Source organism: Anomaloglossus baeobatrachus, chromosome 12 (genome assembly GCF_048569485.1).
Source record: "Anomaloglossus baeobatrachus isolate aAnoBae1 chromosome 12, aAnoBae1.hap1, whole genome shotgun sequence".
NCBI classification, from domain to species: domain Eukaryota; kingdom Metazoa; phylum Chordata; class Amphibia; order Anura; family Aromobatidae; genus Anomaloglossus; species Anomaloglossus baeobatrachus.
Genome location: NC_134364.1, coordinates 112,084,523 through 112,111,102, shown reverse-complemented (window position 1 = coordinate 112,111,102; position 26,580 = coordinate 112,084,523). Strand labels below are relative to the sequence as shown.

Genomic DNA, 26,580 nt, shown 5'->3' with positions numbered 1-26,580 from the left:
TTATATTTATTATTATTATTATCTTTATAATAATAATAATAATAATGATAATAATAAAGATAATATAATTATTATCTTTATTATTATCATCATTATTATTATTATTATTTTCATTATCTTTTTCCGTCGATGAAGTGGAGTGAGGGCCCCCCCCCCGAGTAGTGACGGGCGGACCCGGACCGTAAAAGTCCGGATCTGCGCAGGTTCAGATGAACTGAAGCACTGACCTGGGTAGTTAAAAAAAAAATAAAAAATAAAATTAAAATAAGAATAAACTAACAAATAAGTGCTTTATACTTACCGATCTCCGAGAGCAGCTGTAACTCTGCTTCTAGGCCGCTCACTCCACTTTCGGGGTGACTCATTATCCCTCATACACATATGCACTGCATCCCCCGCCCGCTGACAATCTCAGCGTCTCTGGCTGCAGTCAGACATGTCCCCACCCTGTGTGCCAGGGTGTCTGACTGCTTTCAATTAGAGGTGCTGTGTGTGTCTAGATTGGTATAATAATAAATTAAAAATTTGGTGTGCGGTCCCCCCCAATTTTCATACCAAGCCAATATAAATCCTGACAGCTGAAAGCTTCGATTCTCTGACTGGGGAGGCTCATGGTTATTGGGGCCTCCCAGCCTAAAAATAGCAGACTACAGCCACACAAGATTGTTGCTTCCATCACATGCAACTATCTGGAACTTTACCCGGCTATACCCAATTGTCCTGGTGCGGTGGCAAACTGGGAAATAAGGGGTTAATGACAGCTGCCACTAAGCCCATTAGTAATGGGAAGCATCTATGAGATCCCCCATTACTAATCTGTAAGTGAAAATAAATTAACACAAACACCGAAAAAATTTTTTATTTGATATTAAATGCAACCCCCCCCCCTCTTTCACGCTTTTATTAACCCCCTAAACACCCAGGTTTAACATTATGCACACAAGGTCCCATGACGATTCCAGCTCTGCTACTTCTAAAATGACAGCGCGCGCGGGCATAGAACATGACCACCCGCTGTGGGCTTCAGGAGGAGACTGAGCCGTGTGATGAGTGATGATGTCACTCAGTTTATTTGCGGCAGATCTGGACATTCCCACAGTCCTCCACCTGTGATCGCAAGTAACCTGACCTCAGGTGACCTCATTGAACTCAGTGACCTCACCTGATGGAACTTTCTGCAGTTGAAACTTTCCGCAGGTGGAACTTTTCGCAGGTGAAACTTGCACACATGGAACGTTGTACACATGAAACATATTTGTCGTTGGAATGTTCCACAAATGGAATGTTGTGCAGATAGGACACTTTCCAGATGGATTATTCTACAGGTGAAACTGCAAATTAAACGTTCTGCCAATGGAGCATTCTGCCGATGGAGCGTTGTTATGCAGATGGAGTGTTCTACAGATGGATTTCTGTCTGGATGGATCATTCTTCAGATGGAGCTTTTCTACAGATGGAGCCGTCCTACAGATGGAGCCGTCCTACAGATGGAGCCGTCCTACAGATGGAGCCGTCCTACAGATGGAGCCGTCCTACAGATGGAGCCGTCCTACAGATGGAATTCGGTTTGGATGGAGTGTTCTACATGGAATTTTCTACGCATGGGGCCTTCTACGCATGGGGGCCTTCTACGCATGGGGGCCTTCTACGCATGGGGGCCTTCTACGCATGGGGGCCTTCTACGCATTGCAGCCTTCTACGCATTGCAGCCTTCTACGCATGGGGACCTTCTACGCATGGGGACCTTCTACGCATGGGGACCTTCTACGCAGGGGACCTTCTACGCATGGGGACCTTCTACGCATGGGGACCTTCTACGCATGGGGACCTTCGACACATGGAACTCTATTTAGATAGAACATTCTACACATGGAACTTGCCACAGGTTGAACTCGCCACAAAAGGAATGTGCTGCCAACGTCCATCTCATGTATGACCAGCTTACTTGACTCTACCAGGTTGACAAATGTCTAGAGATGAAAGCAGGTTGAGGTCAAGCATTGTGTGTGAGGTGGTTTACTGACTCATCATGGAAGCGTGCATTTCTCATGAATTCTTGCATTCCTAGAGAAGACCCTTTCCAGCTTATATTAGACGCCTGAACTTGAATTTTCCTATGTCATGATGGATACATATTCACCCATGGCGCCAATGAAATATATATATTTTTCTTTATATTTGGTTTGTTCATGAATGAAATCCTTAAATTCCACAGTAAATCCCCCTTTCACCCATGGCACAAAAAGGAGCTCTCCATGGTCATGAATATGGTGGGTCACCATCAAGCTTCATTCTCAGTAATTATACGTGATGTTCCCATCTGAAAAATTGTCCCTATTAGATATGGATGATGATAGCACCTGACTCTTCTGGAGAACGTGGCCCCGTGGTGTGGTGGCTCCTTGTTGTAACACTAGATCATGCTCTTCACCCAGAAAAAGAGAACAAGGATGGGTCGATTCACCGATCACTGAACCTTTTGTCATCCCTATGGACCAGAAGACCACAGCGAGAGTCCATGATCGGTGGCCTCGCCGGTCCTTAGGAAGTGCCGATTCAAATGATACTCCTCTTGATCTTGGTGGTCGCTCATTTTCAGCTCTCAATGTTCATTTGTTCGCTAGATCCAACAATTTAGTTTCCTTGTTCTGGAAAGTTATGGAGAAACACAAAACCATGCCCTGTTGACTTGCTATAAATGGCCACTTTTTGTCTCCTCACTATTCTAAGAAAACTGCAGCAGGAGCCTCCCCCCTCTTCCCTGTCTGCAATTGGACACAAAGCTAGTAAAAACCTTGCACGTTTATCTGTGTCTTTATCTTTTCACTAGTCAAAAATGGAAGAGATCAGCTGGAAATTTCCGGTGATCTCTGCTGGATTTCTACGATAACCGTGCAAGAAATCTTGACAGCTCAGGCAAGATTGTCTTAATGGTTATGCAGGCTTTCTGTTACTTTTAACTGGAATCTACCACCAGGTTTTTGCTGTGTAATTTGAGAACAGTATGGTGTAGGGGTAGAGACCCTGATTCCAGTGGTGTCACGTACTTGACTATTTATTGCTAGTTCAGTGTTTTATCAACAGGAGATTATCACTAGAGGACTAGGTGTCTCCTGCCTCCTAGTCCTGCTGATCTTTGTAACCCCCGCCTCCACCAATGATTAGCAACTTTTTACCAATCAGTGGTGTGGGCAGGCTTATACAGAGCACTGCTAAATGTGCTGCCTTCTAGTCTTGCTACTCTGTATAACCCCGCCTCCACCACTGATTTAGCAGCTTTCTACCATTCAGTAGTGTGGGCGGGGTTATACAGAGCACTGCTAAATGTGCTGCCTCCTAGTCCTGCTGATCTGTATAACCCCGCCTCCACCAATGATTAGCAGCTTTCAACCAATCAGTAGTGTGGGCGTGGTTATACAGAGCACAGCTAAATCTCCTGTCTTCTAGTCCTGCTGCTCTGTATAACTCCGCCTCCACCACTGATTAGCAGCTTTCTACCATTCAGTAGTGTGGGCGGGCTTATACTGAGCACTGCTAAATCTGCCTCCTAGTCCTGCTGCTCTGTGTAACCCCGCCTCCACCACTGATTAGCAGCTTTCTACCAATCAGAAGTGTGGGCGGGGTTATACAGAGCACTGCTAAATCTACAGCAGAGAAAACAGTGATTGCATCAAAATGCCGGCATGCAGAGCAGCAAGTGACACATTGCTGGAATCAGGCTCTCTTCCCCTACAACATGCAGCTGTCAGATTACATAGCAAAAACCTGAGGACAGATTCCCTTTAAGACATTGTATAAATTAGATATTGGCTCTTACAGGTTAACGTTAACTCTTCATCTGGTACAAATCCCTTTTTCTATGCGCTCTGTTTAGCGGTCATAAAAAAAAAAAAAAGCTGCTATATCGGTGTCTTGGAGCTTTAAGTGTTAGAGAAAGGACAGCAGTAACCAATGCAGGAGCTTAGTACATTAATCAAACATGAAATAACTTGGAAATAGAAAGAAAGAAGAAAAAAAATTCCCAGTGCAGCTCGCGGCTTTGTTTCTCGCACTGTAGCGGTGAGTGGACAGCTCTGCAGTATAGCGGCACTGTCTTGAGTAGGCGGCACGGCACAATGAAATAACTCAACACATCATTAGAGTTGCTAAGATACAAAGATTTTCATTTTCCATAGTAATGCACTTTTTATTTTTTATTTATTTTTTTAATGATATTTTTGGAATCCCATTTGTTCTGCGATAGTACTTTGCGCAACTTGTTTATCTATGGCGGGATGAATAGGCCTTTTCATGGCGCCGTGTTTGGCAAGAACAAAGGGAAGCGCCTATGAGATGCGTTTTATTGTTTGTGTGTCAATGGGTGTTAAATATGCCACAAAGGGAAATGTGACATTGCGTCAAGTAAAGTTAACGATGGGATGATTTATTACCGCTAAAGAATGTCAGGTTACCGGGGAGGGGTGGGGGGGTGGGGGGTCCTATATATTTTTACATAGGGTCAAGGTTATCTTTGTGGCTGAATTTGCATTTCACATCTAATAAAAATCGCAGTTTGTTTTTATTCAGGAGTTAAAAAACTCCTTGTCAAGCCGAAGCGACTTCTGGAAACTCCTCTTTTTTTAGAGGAGTCTTTTTTAAACTTGTGTGTAAAGAATTTCTAGTGCAAAAATTCCTGAAAAAATAAATAGCATTGTTAAAGTAAGGAAGGAGTAAATGTCTTTAAGCCTGCCAGAAAGTTCTTAGGGTGTGGGATTTCACTTTTGGAACAAAGACTTTTTCAGTTTGGGTGGAAGCTGGGAGTGTCTTTACTTACTATGCAGTTATGCATTCTACTATTTGCTATCCTTTAAGGAACGCCTATATTTCTAAAAAGTGTAAAAGTTCTGAGTCTCATTAAAATCATTCGGAGAGCTTTGGAAGTTACATGTCTCAATGCTTTCAAGAACAGGTCTCTGAAAGGCGTATTTCAAAACCTCTCAAAGGGAAAAAGAATTTTTGGTCCAAAAATTCCTGATAAATTAGCATTGTTAAAGTAAGGAAGGAACGAGTAAATGTCTTCAAGCCAGGCAAAAAGTTCTTAGGGTGTGGGATTTCACTTTTGGAACAAAGACTTTTTCAGTTTGAGTGGATGCCGGGAGTGTCTTTACTTATTATGCAGTTATGTCTTCTACTATTTGCTATCGTTAAGGAACGCCTACATTTATTCATGGTACACCTGTATTTCTGTAGAATATAAAAGTTCTGAGTCTCATTAAAATCATTTAGAGAGCTATGGAAACCACATGCCTCAATGCTTTTCAAGAACAGGGCTCTGAAAGGCGTATTTCAACACCTCTTAAAGGGAAAATGAATTTCTGGTCCAAAAATTCCTGAAAAAAATAGTATTGTTTAAGGAAGGAGTAAATGTCTTTAAGCCTGCCAAAAAGTTCTTAGGGCGTGGGATTTCACTTTTGGAACAAAGACTTGTTCAGGAGATGTGGCTTAGTTGGGTGGATGCTGGGAGTGTCTTTACTTGCTATGTAGCTATGTATTCTACTATTTGCAATAATGTAAGAAACACCTAAATTTATGCATGGTATGCCCATATATCTGAAGAGTATAAAAGATCTGATGCTCATTAAAGTAATTTTGAGCACTTTGGAGATCACATGCCTGTGTATTTGATTAATTCTCACTGGCGCCCTAGAAGGAATCCTAGAAACCTTTAATTGGAGCAAAATTACTTCAACATCGTGAATGTGGCATATACGGGCTCGCTGAGTTTTTGGAGCAGTAATTGAACAGAGAACTCAATGCTTTTCAAGAGTTCTGAGTTTTTGAGAAGGATTTGGAGAATTTCCGCTCAAGAACAGGGCTCTAAAATGCGTCTTTGAAATGGTGTTTTTTGGCATGTGCCAAAGGGTGATGATTAGAGCAGAGGTACAGACGCACATCGTTTGTGGATGCAGTTTTTCGGGAGGCCTGAAGTGCCACTGCACAAGGAAGAAGGGGCTTCATTGCTTAAAGGGGATGTCCAATGTAAACAAGTTGTTACCTCTCTACCGGATTGGTGAAAATGTTTTTGATTGGTGGTACATTGACCGCTGGGACCGCGCAGTTCGGCAGAAAGGGGCACTTGTCCCATCATTTAAATTTGGCTGCTGAACGCAGTGTTCAATATTTTTTGGAGTAGCCCCAAGGAGAATGAATTTTTCATCCATCCTGCCACTCCATTTTGTATCTGTTTTTAATCTTTGTATGTCATGGGTTTGTCATGTGTGACAGACAGTCATGTGGTTTCTGGCCATAGAAGGTCACATGGTTTGGCTGCGCAGAATGCTCCCTGACTTTTAATAGTTCCTGCTGCTTTCCTGCTGCATTTTCATCTCTTCCCCTTTAGGACCTAGCTGAGCTCTCCTTCCATCCAGCTGCTGATTATCAGTATTCCCCTTCAGGACCCAGCTGAGCTCTCCTTTCATCCATCTGCTGATTATCAGTATTCCCCTTCAGGACCCAGCTGAGCTCTCCTTCCATCCAGCTGCTGATTATCAGTATTCCCCTTGTGCTTAAATACTCCCATCTTCTCTGTACTGGTGCTGGTGATATTATTCAGTTCATATAAGCTCTGGTTGCAAGCAGGTGGCTTGTACTCTTCTGTAGTATCGTTGTTGAACTTCTACCTGTGTCATCTGTAGATAAGTATTTCATGCTTTACCCCTGTGTGTCCTCCTTGTGTCTTCTCTAGTGTTTAGTGGGGTTGACGAAGAGCTCATCCCACCTGTTCTCTAGAGTCCAGCACTAGGGATATCTAGTGTCAGGTATCCGGCCTGGCACATAGGTGCAGAACCTATCTATGGGGGTGAGGAACCCCAGGGACCAGCGGTAGGTTTGATCAGGGGTCCCCTTCCCTTTCGGTTGGTACTTCCCCGTCCCTAGCGTGACATTGTGTTGAGCGTGCCTGGCATTTGTGGTCTCTTATTGTGTGCGGTGATACTGATGGTTCATGCATTTCTCCACCTTTTCACGTGCTAGTTAGTTAGTAATGCCATGTGTGAGTCATTGATGGCTTTGTAGTACAGCGGCCACTGCTACAACATTACTTTGGATGATTAAAATAGTTTTCAAACTTTAATAAATGCTAGATCATTAATTGTGTGAGATAATTAGCTTTACACTCCAGGATAATGTGTAGAATGTGGGGGTTTGATATTGGTATAAACAACATTAATCAAACAATGTATTAAGGACGGCCGAACTCAAGACGTAGTAATGGAGGCCCCAAAAGGCCTTTCCCTGTGCCCAACGTGTGCCTCCAAGCCACACTGTCTGTAAAGACACATCTGCAGGATTTTCCTTCCGCTCTCTATACAGACACATCTGCAGGTTTTTTCCCCTCTGCTCTCTATAAAGACACATCTTCAGGTTTTTCCCTCCACTCCATACAGACACATCTGCAGGTTTTTCCCTCCACTCCATACAGACACATCTGCAGGTTTTCCCTCTGCTCTCTATACAGACACATCTGCAGGTTTTCCCTCTGCTCTCTATACAGACACATCTGCAGGTTTTCCCTCTGCTCTCTATACAGGCACATCTGCAGGTTTTCCCCTCTGCTCTCTATAAAGACACATCTGAAGGTTTTTCCCTCCGCTCTCTATATAGACACATCTGCAGGTTTTTCCCACTATCTGACATGACATCACAATAAACCTTTCTCGTTTTTGGTCAATTAGGAACCAAAATTATTTATATTTGTCAAATGTCAGAATAATGAGAGAGAGAATGTTTTCAGGCATATTTATTACTTTCTGCAAAGTCAAATGTTTCCATACACTAAAGGGTACTTTACACGCTGCGACATCGCTAGCGATTTATCGTCGGGGTCACGGTGTTAGTCGTCAGCGACATCGCAGCGTGTGACAGCTCTAGGAGCGACGATCAACGAGCGCAAAAACAGCAAAAATCGATGATCGTTGACATGTCACTCCAAATCATAATATCGTTGGTGGTGCACGCCGCTGGTTTTTCGTCATTCCTGCGGCGTCACACATCGCTGTGTGTGACACCGCAGGAACGACGAACATCATCCTACCTGCCTCCACCGGAAAAGGAGGAAGGAAGGAGATGGGCGGAATGTTCCGGCCGCTCATCTCCGCCCATTCTCTGCTATTGGACGGCCGTTTTGTGACGCTGCTGTGACACGTCGCTATGACGCCAAACGCACCTCCCCCTTGAAGGAGGGATTGTTCGGCAGCAACAGCAACGTCGCTGAACAGGTATGTGCGTGTGATGCTGCCGTAGCGATATTGTTCGCTACGGCAGTGATCACCACATGTCGCACGAACGACAGAGGCGGGTACTATCGCTCGCGACATCACTAGCAATCGCTAGCGATGTCGCAGCATGTAAAACACTCTTAAGATTCTTATGCCTTTAAACAATATGGGACAGCACATATGATGATGTCATGTCTTTGGAAGCTTCTGATAGGTTTATTGGCAACATCTGAGTTAATTAGAGACACACCTGTGGATGTATTGTAATGCACACCTGAAACACACGGCTGCTTTGCGTAACATCATGGGAAAGTCAAAAGAAATCAGCCAAAATCTCAGGAAGAGAATTGTGGACTTGCAGAGTCTGGTTCATCCTTGGGTGCAATTTCCAGATACCTGAAGGTGCCTCGTTCATCTGTACAAACAATTATATGCACATACAAACAAGATGGGAATGTCCAGCCATCACACTGCTCAGGAGAGAGATGGGTTCTGTGTACCAGAGATGAATGTGCTTTGGTCAGACATGTGTATATCAACCCGAGAATAAAAGCTAAAGACCTTGTGAAGATGCTGGCGGAAGCTGGTAAGATTGTGTCATTATCCACAGGGAAAGGAATATTCTATCAACATGGGCTGAAAGGTCACTCTGCCAGGAAGAAGCCATTACTCCAAAAGACACATAAAAAAGCCAGATTAATGTTTGCAAATGCACACAGGAACAAAGACCTTAATTTTTGGAGACATGTCCTGTGGTCTGACGAAACTAAAATGCAACTGTTTAACCATAATAGCCATTGTTTCGTTTGGAGGAAAAGGGAGATGCTTTGCAGCCTAATACCATCCCAACTGGGGCGGCAGCATGTTGTGGGGTTGTTTTGCTGCAGGAAGGACTGGTGCAGTTCACAAAATAGATGGCATCATGAAGAAAGAAGATAATGTGTCAATACTGAAGAAAATCTGAAGACATTAGCCAGGAACCTAAAGCTTAGGTCTTCCAAATGGACAATGACCTGAAGCTACTGCCAAACTGGTTACAAAGTGGCTTAAGGAGAACAAAGTCAATGTTTCGGAGTGGCCATCATAAAGTCATAAAGCCACTAAGCCAAGTAATAAGAAATGCCTTAAAACATTCTCTCTATATAATTTAATATTTTTTTATTTTATTATTTATTATGATAAAACATATATATATATATATATATATATATATATATATATATATATATATATATATATATATATATATATATATATATATATATATATATATATATATATATATATATATATATATATATATATATATTATGTATGTATGTATGCCAATTAACTTGGCATTGTGACATTTGGACTGTATATCAGCCTGGAAGTGTGAAATGCACTGCAGCAAAAAAGAATGTTATTTCTTTTTTTATTTTTTTTTTTTTAAATTGTGAAAAGTTTATTCAGAGGGTCATTTATTATTCAACCCCTCAAACCACAAGAAATCTGTTTGCTTCCCCTAAAGTATTAAGAAGTATTTCAGGCACAAATAACAATGAGCTTCACATGTTTGGATTAATTATCTCTTTTTCCAGCCTTTTCTGACTAATTAAGACCCTCCCCAAACTTGTGAACAGCACTCATACATGGTCAACATGGGAAAGACAAAGGAGCATTCCAAGGCCATCAGAGACAAGATCGTGGATGGTCACAAGGCTGGCAAGGGGTACAAAACCCTTTCCAAGGAGTTGGGCCTACCTGTCTCCAGTGTTGGGAGCATCATCCGGAAGTGGAAGGCTTATGGAACTACTGTTAGCCTTCCACGGCCTGGACAACCTTTGAAAGTTTCCACCCGTGCCGAGGCCAGGCTTGTCTGAAGAGTCAAGCCTAAGCCAAGGACAACAAGGAAGGAGCTCCGGGAAGATCTCATGGCAGTGGGGACATTGGTTTCAGTCAATACCATAAGTAACGTACTCCACCGCAATGGTCTCCGTTCCAGACGAGCCCGTAAGGTACCTTTACTTTCAAAGCGTCATGTCAAGGCTCGTCTACAGTTTGCTCATGATCACTTGGAGGACTCTGAGACAGACATGTTCAAGGTTCTCTGGTCTGATGAGACCAAGATCGAGATCTTTGGTGCCAACCACACACGTGACGTTTGGAGACTGGATGGCACTGCATACGACCCCAAGAATACCATCCCTACACTCAAGCATGGTGGTGGCAGCATCATGCTGTGGGGCTGTTTCTCAGCCAAGGGACCTGGCCATCTGGTCCGCATCCATGGGAAGATGGATAGCACGGCCTACCTGGAGATTTTGGCCAAGAACCTCCGCTCCTCCATCAAGGATCTTAAGATGGGTCGTCATTTCATCTTCCAACAAGACAACGACCCAAAGCACACAGCCAAGAAAACCAAGGCCTGGTTCAAGAGGGAAAAAAATCAAGGTGTTGCAGTGGCCTAGTCAGTCTCCTGACCTTAACCCAATTGAAAACTTGTGGAAGGAGCTCAACATTAAAGTCCACATGAGACACCCAAAGAACCTAGATAACTTGGAGAAGATCTGCATGGAGGAGTGGGCCAAGATAACTCCAGAGACCTGTGCCGGCCTGATCAGGTCTTATAAAAGACGATTATTAGCTGTAATTGCAAACAAGGGTTATTCCACAAAATATTAAACCTAGGGGTTGAATAATAATTGACCCACACTTTTATGTTGAAAATTTATTAAAATTTAACTGAGCAACATAACTTGTTGGTTTGTAAGATTTATGCATCTGTTAATAAATCCTGCTCTTGTTTGAAGTTTGCAGGCTCTAACTTATTTGCATCTTATCAAACCTGCTAAATCTGCAGGGGGTTGAATACTACTTGTAGGCACTGTATATGTATATGTATATATATATATATATATATATATATATATATATATATATATATATATATATACATATATAATAGCTATATATATATTTTTTTTCATATATACAGAAGCTATATATATATTTTTTTCATATATACAGATATATATGAGAAAAAATTCCAGCCGCACTATGTGTGTATATATATATATATATATATATCTTTTTTTTATGAAAAATATTGCATTATTTCTGTATTTTGGAATATTTTAATTTGGGCCTCTGACATACCATCCGTGCTTGTTAGAAGGAGTCTCACCTGCGGTAGGTCTGCTGATTTATTTCTTTATTTCTTCCTCCTCCTCATCTTTAAGTTGAGTTCTCATTTTCATTTAATTTGGCTTTGCTTCAATTATAAATCCTGCTGATTACATGCATTTTTACCTCTTCTAATTATAGCACTGCAAAGCAATACTTGTTTAGGTGGCATTACGGGTTTTTTTGTTTTTGCCCATATCTAGACAGTAGCGGAAATTTCCATTAGCTTGATTAATTGCCAGGATAGCGTGGCACGGCTCGGGGTTTTATTTTTATATAGAGCTATAGTTAATCTAGGTTTAGGGATTTAGTTATGTGTCATAATTCTGCTGTAACTGTATGCCGAGATTTTTTTTTCCACATAATGGAAACTTTTAGGTCTGAAATAGAAGGAACTGTGAATTATAATATTATGATTCCTCCTGATTCTCCTTATTAGGGGCTCATTAAAGGGTCAATGCCAAAATAGCAAATTCTCCAGTCATTACTTGCCAGTTTCAGGAGGTCTGGCAGTTTGGACCCCGAGCCATCTAAAGAACAAGGCTCCAAGAAGTTCCATCTTCAAAGTAGCAGAGGTGCACATACATGGCCATCCATTGTCGATGGAACTGCCAGATAAAGGATAGATCAGCTCACAGTTATTTCCAGCAGTCCCATAGACAATCAGTGGAGAGGAGGTGTGCATATATGGACACTCCTCCATCTGTTGTCTATGGAACTGCCAGGGAAAGCAAAGTTCAGCACTCAGCTATTTCTAGCAGAGCCATAGACAATCAGTGGTGTGGAGGTGCACATACACTGCCTCTCCTCCATCAATTGGCTGTGGAACTGCCAGGGAAAACATAGTTCAGCCTACAGTTATTTCCAGCAGTTCCATAGACAATCAGTGGAACGGAGATGCACATACATGACCTCTCTGTCCATTGTCTATGGAACTGTCAGGGAAAGCCAAGTTCAACTCTAAGATATTTCCAGCAGTCACATAGACAATCAATGGAGCAGAGGTGCATATACTCTGCCTCTGCTCCATCCATTGCCTATGGAACTGCTAGAGAAAGAGGAGTTCAGCATTCAGATATTCCAGCAGTCCAATACACAATTAATGGAGTGGAGGTGCACATACATGGGCTCTCCTCTTTCCGTTGTGTGTAGTACTGTTGGAAAAAAGCTGAGGGCAGTATTTGGCCATTTCCAGCAGTCCCATAGACAATCACTGAAGAAGAGGTGCGCATATATGTCTTCTCTTCCAACTATTGGCTATGAAGCTGCCAGAGAAATCCTAGTTCAGCCCTTAGTTATTTGCAGCAGTCCCATAGACAATCAGTGGAGCAGAGGGCACATATATAGCCTCTCCGCCACCTATTAGCTATGGAACTGCCAGAGAAAGCCCAGTTCATCTCTTAAGCCTGCTTTACACGCTGCAATTAATCGTGCGATCGTACCCGCCCCCATCGTTTGTGCGGCACGGGCAATTTGTTGCCCGTGTCGCACAATGTTGTAACTCCCCGTCACACGCACTTACCTTCCTAACGACCTCGCTGTGGGCGGCGAACATCCACTTCCTGAAGGGGGAGGGACGTTCGGCGTCACAGCGACTTCACACAGCGGCCGCCCAATAGAAGCGGAGGAGCGGAGATGAGTGGGACGTAAACATCCCGCCCACCTCCTTCCTTCCGCATTGCCAGCGAGACGCAGGTAAGCTGTGTTCATCGTTCCCGGGGTGTCACACACTGCGATGTGTGCTGCCTCGGGAACAATGAACAACCGGCGCGCAGAAGGACGTTCGATATTTTGAAAATGAGCGACGTGTCAACGTGCAACGATAAGGTGAGTATTTTTGCCCGGTCACACTCGCTCGCTACGATTTGTCAAATGATGCCGGATGTGCGTCGTGAACCCGACGACATATCGTATGATATATCGTAGCGTGTAAAGCCCGCTTTAGCTATTTCCAGCAGTCCCAAACACAATCAGTGGAGCGGAGGTGTACATACTAAGCATCTGCCGGAGAAAGCAGAGTGCAGTAATCAGCCATTGCGAATAGTCCCATAGACAATCAATAAAATAACACATAGGCATGTGCAGCACTCTTCTGTTCAGGAAGGGGCTTTGTACAGCCGCACTTTTGGGTTCACTAGGATAGGGAAGAACTTGGTCTTTTGGGAATAGCACTTTTAATTGTTAATTTAGTCACTTTTGTCTAACTTTACAACACAAATGGGTTGGCTTAAAATGCACAAAAATGGGAGTCCATGATGGTGCAGCTTAAACTACATTTCTTTCCAGTACAGTCATACCCTTTCTACCATGTCACACCACTTGCCACACAAATACCACTTATAAAATTACTTTTAAATCTAGCTGTTAAAATTTGAGCCAAAATTTGGCGTATTTACTGCCAAAGGTGCACTCACTGACTGGAACGTACAGTCTTGCCACAAGTCTCCTGGTACCGTCTCATAGGTATATATTTGAGACTTTAGCGTTCAGGTTACGAGACCTTGGCCAGTCTGTACGTTGCGGTTTGCGCACAGATGTGTGAAACCGGGTCTTATTGCCTTTATTAGGTTGATCCAGCCTTTGAGGACAGGTTTAGTTAGGAACATGCGGATGGTCTCCTGGTCAGGGCACCACCACTTTGAAATGATAAAGCCAAGAGCTAGGTCCAGTTGAGCTACTGGAACTAGAGGAATTTTGGGCACGATTTGAAATTCAGTGGACACCAAGTGTGTCGAATTGTTCCACACCCTGAACCAATCTGTACCACATCAAGAATTCACTGGACACTGACACAAAATCTTAGCAATTGTCGTCTTGGCACATAAGAACTCCTGTTACCCATTGGGTGTGTGTCCATGTAGATTATCTAATTAGAGTTGACAAACAGATGTTAACATCCAGTTTCTAGAAGGAATATCAAAGGAATGGGACAACCTGATGGTACACCAATTGGCGACCTCTTTAAAGAGGTAGTCCAGTGGAAATAAGTTCTCAGGAGAGGTCCGACTGCTGGGACCAGGATCGATTGGGAAGACAGGGGTTGGCCGCCACGCCATTAATTCTCCATGGGGTTGCTGGATGAACACTCGTTTGGTCCACCAACAACTCCTCCATACACGGGAACACTTGGCTGGTGTTCTCTGGGAAAGAACAAAAAAATCCAACAAGCTGGATCCTTCTCTTCCCCAATATCATCTGTCCTGGCATATTAATCCACAATAATGCACACCAGGGACAAAATAACCGGCACGGTTGTAGATAGATAAGATGAATGGAAATTCGATTTGTGAGACACCATGGATTGCACATGATCTAAATCAGGGTTCCCCAACTCCAGTCCTCAAGGCCCACCAACAGTGCATGTTTTCAGGATTTCCTTAGCATTGCACTGCTGTTCGAATCTGCACCTGGGCAGGTAATTACATTAACACCTGTGCAATACTAAGGAAATCCCAAAAACCTGCACTGTTGGTGGGCCTTGAGGACTGGAGATGGGGACCTCTGATCTAAATAGTCTTATGCAGACGAGACATGGATAGTTTCGAATGTGCCGGATGACACATGGCTTGCTCTTCCAAAACAGATGAGCGTACTGGGCTGCACCATGCGCAGTCAAGTCTATAACTTCCGAACACGTCCAACCTGGGAATTCACACTCCTAGGTCATGAAAATGGCCATCTATGGTCAATGAGTAGCCACAGCACTGGTTAGCTAATTGACTGTCATCCTGACGGTCTGTTGACTAGGGGTTGTCCCCTTGAGTGGCCAGATTTCCCAAGAAGACTCACAAGAGCGCGGCATGACTTATACCCCTCCAGACCATATGGAGAGGAATTGTTCATATGGGACTTCCATTTTTGAAGACGAAATCCTGGTCTTCTATCCATTCTAAAAAAAAAAGTGCTTTCAAAGTAGTGGTCTATTCTTCAGGAGCTTTAATTGTCCGAGTATGATGGATGCACAACAAGCAGAAGAACCTGGTTACATTGGGGAATGAGATGACTCCTACCTCGATTTTGATTAGATATTCAGTTTTCTTGAGTATACGAAACCTACTCCAGAATAGAAACGTACCGGTCCCAAGTGTGCCGGAATATCAGAGTCGAAAATATATTGCAGCATGAGAAAATTCAGCATGCCAGCTTGGAAGGTTGTTTCCCCGCAGAAATTAAGACCTTAACCTTTCTGGAAAGAGAAAAAAAATCAATACCATCAAGTAGACATTTGGATGCCAAGAACAAGAGAAAATCCAGTTGCAAAAGGTTGTTTTGGATATGTGTTTGGAGCGCAAGAACAAACGCATCCCCCCTAATTGAAAAGTAGATTTGATTTTAAGGACATTTCCACTGGTGGGTTAAATGTAATAAAGTCCCCGCTGTTTATTGCGGAGCGGAGACTAATGAATCATCCTCGCCGCTCTTTCCGAATAATACCTTGAACCAATGGGGAAATTTAGTTGTTTACTTGATTCGAGATACCATGAGAAGTGTTTTATACTTTTAGTATCCGAGCTGTGAGTTGGCAAGGGTTTAATATCCTAGTCTTCTAGCATAGCGGTTCTACAAGGCCGAATGGGGGGGCGGTCCGGCATTCGCACTGCTGGTGCAATCAGTTGAGTATAAAAGTAACTTGTCCTGCCCATCTGTGTGGATCCCAAGTGATGGACCCTCACCGATCAACTGGTTATCACTCCATGGTTTTCTACCACTTTTCCAAAATGTGGTCATCTCAAAAATATCCCCATGGACAAATAAATAGTATACACCTGCCAATATGAGTCAAAACACCATGAAATAAAATATATATTTTTATTTGTCTGAATATTAAAAATAGACTAACACAATTAAAAACAGTAAAGGAGCAAAAATATTCAATTATAGATAGGGAAATTCAAGAGGCAGTATGTGCAAATATAAATACCTATAATAAATAGGTAAAAAATATATACAAAAAATAAATTTAAATAATTTCAAATATCAATAAATGTATAGCCTAATAAGCCTTGATATAATATAAAATATTTCTCATAAATATTCCTTATACACAGCCATCAAAAAAATAAAGTGCATAGTGCTCTAAAGTGTGAGTGCTGCAATTGAAATGGTATAAAGAATGGATTTAGATGTGCATTACCTATGTGCAGAGTCCGTGGAATTCGCCTGTCTGCTGCCCGACGCGCGTTTCGTCCTGCGTTGGACTTTCTCAAGGGAGGGTAGTATAGAAAGACTTTCTATGCACATCTAAATCTTGAGGGTTTTTGGATTACACTTTTCCAAAAAGCAGTCAGAGAAAAGGAATCCTAAAATATATGTATAAATAAAGGGATTGTCCAAAAAAGATGTGTTAATTACAGCTCCATTGTGACCATTGTGGTCTCTTCTCAGACCAAAAGTGCTAACCTCCTGGCCATACATGCATCTAAGGCCACTTATGGGCTGAAGGGTCAGAATTGATGGTATCTCATCCAGTCAGTGGTCTAGTCATGTAATCTAGATATATACTTCAGAATGGAGCTCAGTATAAGGAGGCTACGAGGAGTGATGTGCTGCTAAAGGGGGCTGAAATAAGTTGAGCTATGTTTGTTGCCTGCTTTTGATACATTAGTAATGTAGAACTGCAAATGCCGATCTATGATGCCTATGACAGAGGATTATCTTCTGCCATATGCATCAGCGGAGTAGCATTTACAGTTTTGCAAAAGTGATCCGCCAGCGTTAATTACCTCTAACGATTGCCACCGCTATGGTGGTCACTTCGGGGACCTAAAGTAATTACCTCCTCACCATACATGCATCTGAGGTCACTTATGGGCTGAAGGGTCAGAATTGATGATGTCCCATCCAGTCAGTAGTCTAGTCATATAATCTAGAGATATACTTCAGAATGGGGCTCTGTATAAGGCGGCTATGAGGAGTGATGTGCTGCTAAAGGGGGCTGAAATAAGTCGAGCTACACTACAGTTCAAAAGTTTAGGGTAACTTACAGTATGCTTGTTGCCTGCTTTTGATACATTAGTGATGTAAAACTGCAAATGCCGATCTATGATGCCTATGACAGACTATTATCTTCTGCCATATGCATCAGCAGAGTAGCATTTACAGTTTTGCAAAAGTGATCCGCCAGTGTTAATTACCTCTAACAATTGCCACCGCTATGGTGGTCACTTCTGGGACCTAAAGTAATTACATCCTAACCATACATGCATCTGAGGCCACTTATTGGCTGAAGGGTCAAAATTGATGATGTCCCATCCAGTCAGTGGTCTAGTCATATCTAGAGATATACTGCAGAATGGAGCTCTGTATAAGGAGGCTACAAAGAGCGATCCACTGCTAAAGGGGGTTGAAATAAGTTGAGCTATGTTTGTTGCCTGCTTTTGATACATTAGTGATTTTAAAACTGCAAATGCCGATTTATGATGCCTATGACAGATGATTATCTTCTGCAATATGCATCAACAGAGCAACATTTACATTTTTGCAAAACTGATCTGCCAGCGACAGGCAACAAGCATAACTCTGCACTACCATTGTGGAGTGCAGGAGAGTTGAGCTCTGCTAGAAACAACTAATTATGTAAAACCGCACAAGCAGCCATGCTGGTGTAGACTCTAATTTTACTGTGCCTCATTAAAGATAATTCGATTTTCTTAATAACCCATTAAAGCACATCAGTCACCATGATTTTCCTATATAACCTATAGCCATTGTTATACTGGCACTATCATGCTGATTCTATACATACCTTTAGTTGTCAGCTAGGATGTATAGTTTTTGAAACCCAAGCAAGTAAAGTTTGTAAAATGAGCAGCTTTTTGGGTGACATCAGCTAATAGCTGTGGTGGGTATTCATAGTGATTCCTGCCCCTCCGCCTATTGTTCCTCCCTGTGTTATTTATGCTAATTCTATTATAGAATAATTTTACTAAGTGACTAGAAGGACCCGTGCTGATGTCATACCCATGTGACCAAGAGGGGCATGGCTTCAGCCAACATAGCTGATACCAGGAAGCAACATTATTTTTTGGTTGGCTGAGGCCCCGCCCCTTCTGGTCACATGGTTATGACATCAGCACAGGTCCTTCTGGTCACTTAGTAAAATGATTCTATAATAGAATTAGCATAAATAACAGGGGGAGGAACAACAGGGAGGGGTACGGGAACTTAGATGTCCAAAAATGGGCTTCGTTTTTAGAGAATGAATGAATGGAAACATTAGTGCATTTGAACGGCTTGTGATATATTACACTGAATATGAGAGTGGGAGATATAAGAACTGATGATCTATTTTATTTTCTTACTGTGTCTTCAGATTTGGCATTGCTTCTTTTTTACTTTGGATGGTTAAAAAAAAAATAATAGCTTGTTCACCAAATGTAATTACATTCTAATTTTTTGTCAATTTTTTTTTCGTTTTAACTAATGTACCGACATATAATGTACAAGTGAGTGTATTGATCAGTTCTTCTATGCTTTTTTGGCAGTGAGTGACAGTTGCTTCAGGAACCTCGCAGAAGATCGCAGCGGCATAAACCTTAAGGATTTAGTCCAAGATCCTTCCTTGTAAGTACCAAGTGTTGCCTCTTTTCGGGTATTATGTGCCTCTGTACGACCCCTTTTAAAAGTCTACTACCCACAGTAAAAGGCGATGGAGGTGTGTAGGGGGAAGAATAAACCTCGCCCGTAGACTGTTAGTAGAAGATGGAGAGCATATGTGAAAACTTCTGTCATTAGCCTTTGTTAAGGTTGACAAGATACTGACCCATAAAGTCCAATTTGTGTTGACCTAAACAAAGACTTAAAATCCCGAGGGGAATAATCCCTTAATTTCTGAGAATGGATCAATTTGTAGCTCCCCAAAAATCTGGTACTTTTAATATTCCCTTAAACTCTTTCTTAACCCCTTCACGACCGGCCGATTTTTCGCTTTCCGTTTTTTTTTTCGCCATTCTTTTTCTGAGAGACGTAACTTTTTTTATTTTTCAGTCAATATGGTCATGTGAGGGCTCATTTTTTTGCGGAACGAGCTGTACTTTTAAATGAAACCATCAGTTTTACCATATAGTGTACTGGAAAACGGCAAAAAAAATTCCAAATGCAGAAAAATTGCAAAAGAAGTGCGATAGCACTATGGTTTTTTAGATATTTTATTCACTGTGTTCACTGTATGGTAAAACTGATGTGTGGGTGTGATGCCTCAGGTCAGTGCGAGTTCGTAGACACCAAACATGTATAGGTTTACTTTTATTTAAGGGGTTAAAAAAAATCGGAAGTTTGTCCAAAAAAAGTGGCGCACGTTTTACACCATATTCCGTGACCCGTAGCGTTCTCATTTTTCGGGATCTATGGCTCAGTGATGGCTTATTTTTTGCGTCTCGAGCTGACGTTTTTAACAGTACCATTTTTGCGCAGATGCTACGTTTTGATCGCCTCTTATTGCATTTTGCACAAAAGTTGTGGCGACAAAAAAACGTCGTTTTGGTGTTTGGAAATTTTTTGCCGCTATGCCATATACTGATCAGATTCATTGATTTTATATTTTGATAGATCGGGCGTTTCTGAATGCGGGAATACCAAATGTGTGTATTTTTTATTTTTTTAACTCTTTAATTTTCAATGGGGCGAATGGGGGGTGATTTGAACTTTTAGGTTTTTTTGTTTTTTTTTTTTTACATTTTTTAAAACTTTTTTTTTATTATTTTACTAGTCCCCCTAGGGGGCTATAGCGATCAGCAATCCGATCGCTCTGCACTATCTGCAGATCACAGCTACAAGGCTGTAAACAGCAGATACGCTCTCTTTCTCTTTTGCTGTGCCGCTGGCACAGCGAAAGTGAAACCCAGTCAGGTGTAGTACAGGAGTCATCACATGACCCTGTGCTACTATGACAACTATTGGAAATCACGTGATCGCGTCACGTGTCTTCCGGTATCGGGCGGTAAGTAAAAGTTTACTGCGATCGTCAGAGATATCGTAGCATGTGACACCTCCGAACGACTGTGAACGAGCAAAAATACTCCCCTTATCGTTGCTCGTTGACACGTCGTTCATTTTCATAAGTCGTTCCTCCTTCTGTGCGCCGGTTGTTCGTCGTTCCTGCGGCAGCACACATCACTCCGTGTGACACCGCAGGAACGAGGAAGCTCTCCTTACCTGTGTCCTCCGGCAATGCGGAAGGAAGGAGGTGGGCGGGATGTTTACGTCCCGCTCATCTGTGCCCCTCCGCTTCTATTGGCCGGCCGCTGTGTGACGTCGCTGTGAGGACGAACGTCCCACCCCCTTCAGGAAGAGGATAATCGCCACCTACAGCAAGGTCGTCCGGGACGTAAGTCTTTGTGACGGGGAGTTAACGACTTTGTGCGCCACGGGCAACTAATTGCCCGTGATGCACAAACGACAAGGGCGGGTGCGATCGCTCGTGCGATCGCACGATAGATCGTCCCCTGTGATGCCGGCCTTACGGTAAAAAAAAATCCAGTCTCGCTACTCGTACCGTAAAGAATCTATAGTCTCCATTGCTCTTACAGTAAATTATCTAATCTCACTACTAGTACAGTAAAGAATCCAGTGTTTCTGCTCTTACAGTAAATCTGTTGTCTCACTGCTCTTACAGTAAATAATCCACAATCTCACTACAAGTACAGTAAAGGATCCATACTCTTGCTACTCTTACAGTAAAAAATCCAGTCTCACTACTCATACTGTAAAGAATCCATAGCCTCATTGCTCTTACAGTAAAGAATCCACAGTCTCACTACTAGTACAGTCAAGAATCCATAATGTTGCAGTTACAGTAAATGTCTCACTGCTCTTACAGTAAATAATCCATAGTCCCACTACTCATACCGTAAAGAATCTATAGTCTCATTGCTTTTACAGTAAAATATCCACAATCTCACTACTAGTACAGTACAGAATCCATAGTCTTGCTACTCTTACAGTAAAGAATCCATAATATTGCAGTTACAGTAAATTGTCTCACTGCTCTTACAGTAAATAATCCATAATCTCACTACTCATACTGTAAAGAATCTATAGTCTCCCTGCTCTTACAGTAAAATATCCACAGTCTCACTACTAGTACAGTAAAGAATCCATAGTCTTGGTGCTCTTACAATAAATAGTTTATTGATGGCTAAGGAATTTGCACGGTCCAACGGAGCGCTAAGGAGGAGGAAGATGACTTCTAGCTTTAAAAACTTTATTTTCGTTTCATACCCCAACTCATTTCAATAGAGACTATCCGTCCACCTGATGAAGATAGTCTCTATCCAAACGTATTGTGGTCATCTTCCTCCTCCTTAGCGCTCCATTGGATTGTGCACATTCCTTAGCCAGCATTTACATTCGTATTTGGGACTCACGGCAGGAGCTGCTTTCAATTCTGAGGCTGGTAATTTTATCCAGGACCGGCGGTGACGTGAATTCCATGTGACCGCTCCATAAGCTACACATCCAGATTACTCGCACAGGAATTCTACAGTGGTGTCTGGGTTACTGCCCAGCTCCACTACCAACGCTGTAACCGTGGTTGTGCAGGATTGTATAACCTCCCCAGGTGAGCGGTTTAACAGATTGTTCATCTACCTGTGTCCCTGAGGTTCTTCACATGCGCTCCCCTCCCTCCCCCTTGTGTGTCTAGTAAATAATTTATTGTCTCACTGCTCTTACAGTAAATAATCCATAGTCTCACTACTTGTGCAGTAAAGAATCCATAGTCTCACTACTTGTGCAGTAAAGAATCCATAGTCTCACTACTTGTGCAGTAAAGAATCCATAGTCTCACTACTTGTACAGTAAAGAATCCATAGTCTCACTACTTGTGCAGTAAAGAATCCATAGTCTCACTACTTGTGCAGTAAAGAATCCATAGTCTCACTACTTGTGCAGTAAAGAATCCATAGTGTCACTACTTGTACAGTAAATAATCCATAGTCTCACTACTTGTACAGTAAATAATCCATAGTCTCACTACTTGTGCAGTAAAGAATCCATAGTGTCACTGCTCTTACAGTAAATAATCCATAGTGTCACTACTTGTACAGTAAAGAATCCATAGTCTCATTGCTTTGACAGTAAAATTTCTACAGTCTCACTACTAGTACAGTAAATAGAATTCATAGTTTTGCTGCTCGTACAGTAAAGAACCCTCCTCTTCGATGATGATGAAACGTTCTTTCCTTAAGATGTAGGGAATACCCCTCGTTAAGAATTTAGGTCTTGCATTAGAAAGGTCTAAATGTTGTATTATAATAAGATAAACACAGATTTTCCAAACTAAATAACCCCAAGTTTCGCCTGTTCATGTTCAGCTTTGTCATTTGCCCCACACTAGGGACCTCTATAGAGGCAAACCTATGATGTTCTTGTCATAAGCATCGATACTTCTTTTAATGTATCCCATTATTGTATTTGGCTTGCCAGCAGCTGCCTGACACTGGTCACTATAGTTGAGTTTACTGTCCTCCCTTAGGCCTGTTTTCAGTTTTACCCAGTAATTGTACATTTTGCATCCACATGACCTTACATTTATCGACATTAAACTTAACTTGCTGTTTCTCGGCCGGAGCCTCCAGCTACCCATAATCCCTCTGTAATCTTCTATTATCTTCCTCCGAGTTGATTACCTTACAGAGCTTAGTATCATCTGCAAATATTTGTGATCAAATTGCAGCTGGCATTATAAGCAGATTAGGAAAAAAAAAACTTGTCCCGATTGGCTCTTACGTGAAGCTGCATCATTTTGCCTTTGTATCGGAGTTGATTTCTTATCCCTTTATGATGCATTTATACACACAACGGGGTAGAATGCCAAAATTTCCCTCATCAACTGAGTGGTTGAGAATCTCAAGCCTAGGAGTGGTTAAGATGGTTGAGAACCTCAAGCCTAGGAGTGGTTAAGATGGTTGAGAACCTCAAGTCTAGGAGTGGTTGAGGTGATTGAGAACCTCAAGCCTAGGAGTGGTTAAGGTGTTTGAGAACCTCAAGCTTAGGAGTGGTTGAGGTGGTTGAGAACCTCAAGCCTAGGAGTGGTTAAGGTGGTTGAGAACCTCAAGCCTAGGAGTGGTTAAGGTGGTTGATAACGTCAAGCCTAGGAGTGGTTAAGGTGGTTGACAATCTTAAGCCTAGGAGTGGTTAAGGTGGTTGAGAACCTCAAACCTAGGAGTAGTTAAGGTGGTTGAGAACCTCAAGCCTAGGAGTGGTTAAGGTGCTTGATCTCCTCAAGCCTAGGAGTGGTTAAGGTGGTTGATAACGTCAAGCCTAGGAGTGGTTAAGGTAGTGGAGAATTTCAAGCCTAGGAGTGGTTAAGGTGGTTGAGAACCTCAAGTTTAGGAGTGGTTGAGAACCTCAAGCCTAGGATTGATTGAGAACCTCAAGCCTAGGAGTGGTTAAGGTGGATGAGAACCTCAAACCTAGGAATCTGATAAAAAAAGGACAGAGTTTTAACGATGGTCTTCCGGAAATGAAGTCAGGATGGCTGGGGACCAGCAGAGTACCACTAGAGTCCAGTTGCATTCTAAATATAGTCCTTCAGGATAACGTGATAAGTAGAGATATGAGAATCGATTCAGGGTCCATCGGCCAGGTTAGTAATCTGTGCCTGTTAATCTCCTCTTACCTCCCGGCATTCATAACTCCTATTTTATCAGCCGGAGTCCAGTATCTTCAATACTGACTAGGGCTTCTGATGAAGCCATCATGACCATGTTTCGCCTAATCTGCAATGAATAGGCCAGAAGGCTGAACCAGCCTGAAGATGGTTGGCATGTCCAAACAGGCGAAGGCCAGAGAAAGGTGAAAATAATTTTATATAACCTCCCCTTCTGGCCCTTTAGCATCCAGCAAAAGATGGTGGTCAGCGTTTTTCTGGTTTCGCCTAAATTGATCTCCAAAAAATCAGTTTCTTGAAAATCAAATTTTTGTATTACATTGTCTATATATTGCCTATCTCTGGTGATAACTTGCTTATCTCACTGAGATCGGACTTCTAAAGTGCCATTTTGGAATGGAGTTGTTGGCCTCATTCAGATAAGATATTGCTGAAGTTGATGTAACCCTTTAAGAGCTTTGGCTGGAAAAAGGAAAGTGTCCAAAGATTTAAGAGGACTCCTCTGGAACTGATCCGGAAGGCAGAGATGATACTATATAGAAAACTATTGATGAAGCCCCTGAAGCATCCTACTCGGAGGCGAAACTCTTTCAGAGAAATCGAGAAACATTTATTGGAATGAGATGCAAGACATCATTAAAGTCTGAAAACCTCATCAAGGTACACAGAAGTGTAAGACCTGGTCCGCAATCACCCGTCTAAAGGAAAATGTACTCCCATCCCTTCTTTCAAGCAACATGACCGTACGAGATACCACTGGGAACGATAAATGGATCACACGCAATCAAGTTATAACTGTTAACATTGAAAATAAGGGAATCTAATGATATGTTGTAAAGAAGCAGATGGTTCTTCGGCTGGTAATCCCCTGCAAATCTGTGAGATATTTGATTCATTTCAAAGTAAACTTGGCTTTTCTGGCTCTTCAATTGAGTTTAGGGAAATTGCAGCTTACCATAAAGAGCTTAGCATGCACAGCTAGATAACTGTTTTAGGAAATTCGGAGGATGCTCTTTTGTATTCTCGGTTTCTAAACAGAGTTTGAGATTTCGTAAACTCTGGAAATGATTAGTATTATATTACACGCGCTATTTCATTAGGCTTAAAGGGTTGGCTGGGATTAGGAAAATAGCGTCTTATAGAAACAGTGCCGCTCTGATCTGTAGGATGGAAGCAGAATTACAGCTCTGTCTGATTCGCTTTAATTATTCCCGGCAGTACCAGGTCCACAAAGGAAAGTATCGCTAATCTAGACCCCTCCTTTCTTTGAAGGAGGCTGGCTTTGCTATGGAAAAAGGCAGTCAGACAGCCCCCTTCCGAGACCACAGTGATTTGTTGACTCAGAAAATACTAACCAAGGACCAGATCAGATAGCTATATTATTAAGTTGAATAGTTCGATTTTTTTAAACCCAATTATTGATTCTTTCCAAACTTAAAAACCCCTTTAAGGAGGATTTGTCATTTGCCATAGATATATATATGTTATCCCTTATGTAAAAGCCGCTGTTCTCCTGAATCCGGCGCTGTTTTTCATTTGTTCCTGCGCCTCTCTGTTCCTGAGATACAGCCCTTTCTTCCTTGTGCATCAGGTCTTGTTATCCAAAAGGGCGTGATTGGCAAGAAAAAGTTAAGGATCACTCCCACTTGGCTAACAAGACCATTTTTTTTATAGAAATTGAATATAGGCCATATCTCAGGATTCGAGGGGCGCAAGAAGAAAAGAAAAACCGTGCCGGATTCAGGAGAACAGCGGCAATTACACCTTGTCAAAAATGTATGGAAATACAGTAAGTGATGGGTGCACCTTAAAGGGATAAGACTTTGTCACTTGCCAGAGATATGTATATGTTATACCTTATGTAAAAGCCACTGTTCTCCTGAATCTGGTGCTGTTTTTCATTTGTTCCTGTGCCTCTCTGTTCCTGAGATATAGCCCTTTTTTCCTTAGGTTCTTCGTTAGGTTTACATCTAGTATTGTTATCCAAAAGGGCGTGATTGGCAAGAAAAAGTTAAGGATCACTCCCACTTGGCTAACAAGACAATTTTTATAGAAATGGAAAGTAGGCCATATCTCAGGATTGGATTGACGCAGGAAGAAAAGAAAACCAGCGTCGGATTCAGGAGAACAGTGGCATTTACACATGGTCCAAAAATTATGAAAATACAGTAAGTGATAGGTGCACCTTAAAGGGAGAAAAATTTGTCACTTGCCCTATATATGTATATGTTGTATATGTTCTACCTTATGCAAATGCCGCTGTTCTCCTTAATCCGTTGCTGTTTTTCATTTGTTCCTGCGCCTCTCCATTCTTGAGATATGGACCTTTCTTCTTTGGGTGTACATCAGGTCTTGTTATCCAAAAGGGTGTGATTGTCAAGAAAAAGTTAAGGATCACTCCCACTTGGCTAACAAGACTATTTTATGGAAATGGAAAGTAGGCTATATCTCAGGAATGGAGAGGCGCAGGAAGGAATGAAAAACATCGCCGGATTCAGGAGAACAGCAGCTTTTACACCTGGTCAAAAATTATGGAAATAAGTGACTGGT

At 42.2% G+C, this 26,580-nt stretch overlaps 1 protein-coding gene across 34 annotated transcripts in view; it reads left to right on the top strand.

Moving 5' to 3' along the window:
- The window catches only part of GPHN (gephyrin), a 360,949-nt gene that overhangs the window by 80,763 nt on the left and 253,606 nt on the right, over positions 1-26,580 (top strand). For all 34 annotated transcript variants that reach the window (XM_075330398.1, XM_075330420.1, XM_075330424.1 and 31 more), the window contains exon 2: positions 18,905-18,983. In XM_075330398.1, the coding sequence (XP_075186513.1) occupies positions 18,905-18,983 (79 nt within the window). The remainder of the gene's footprint in view (positions 1-18,904; positions 18,984-26,580) is intronic.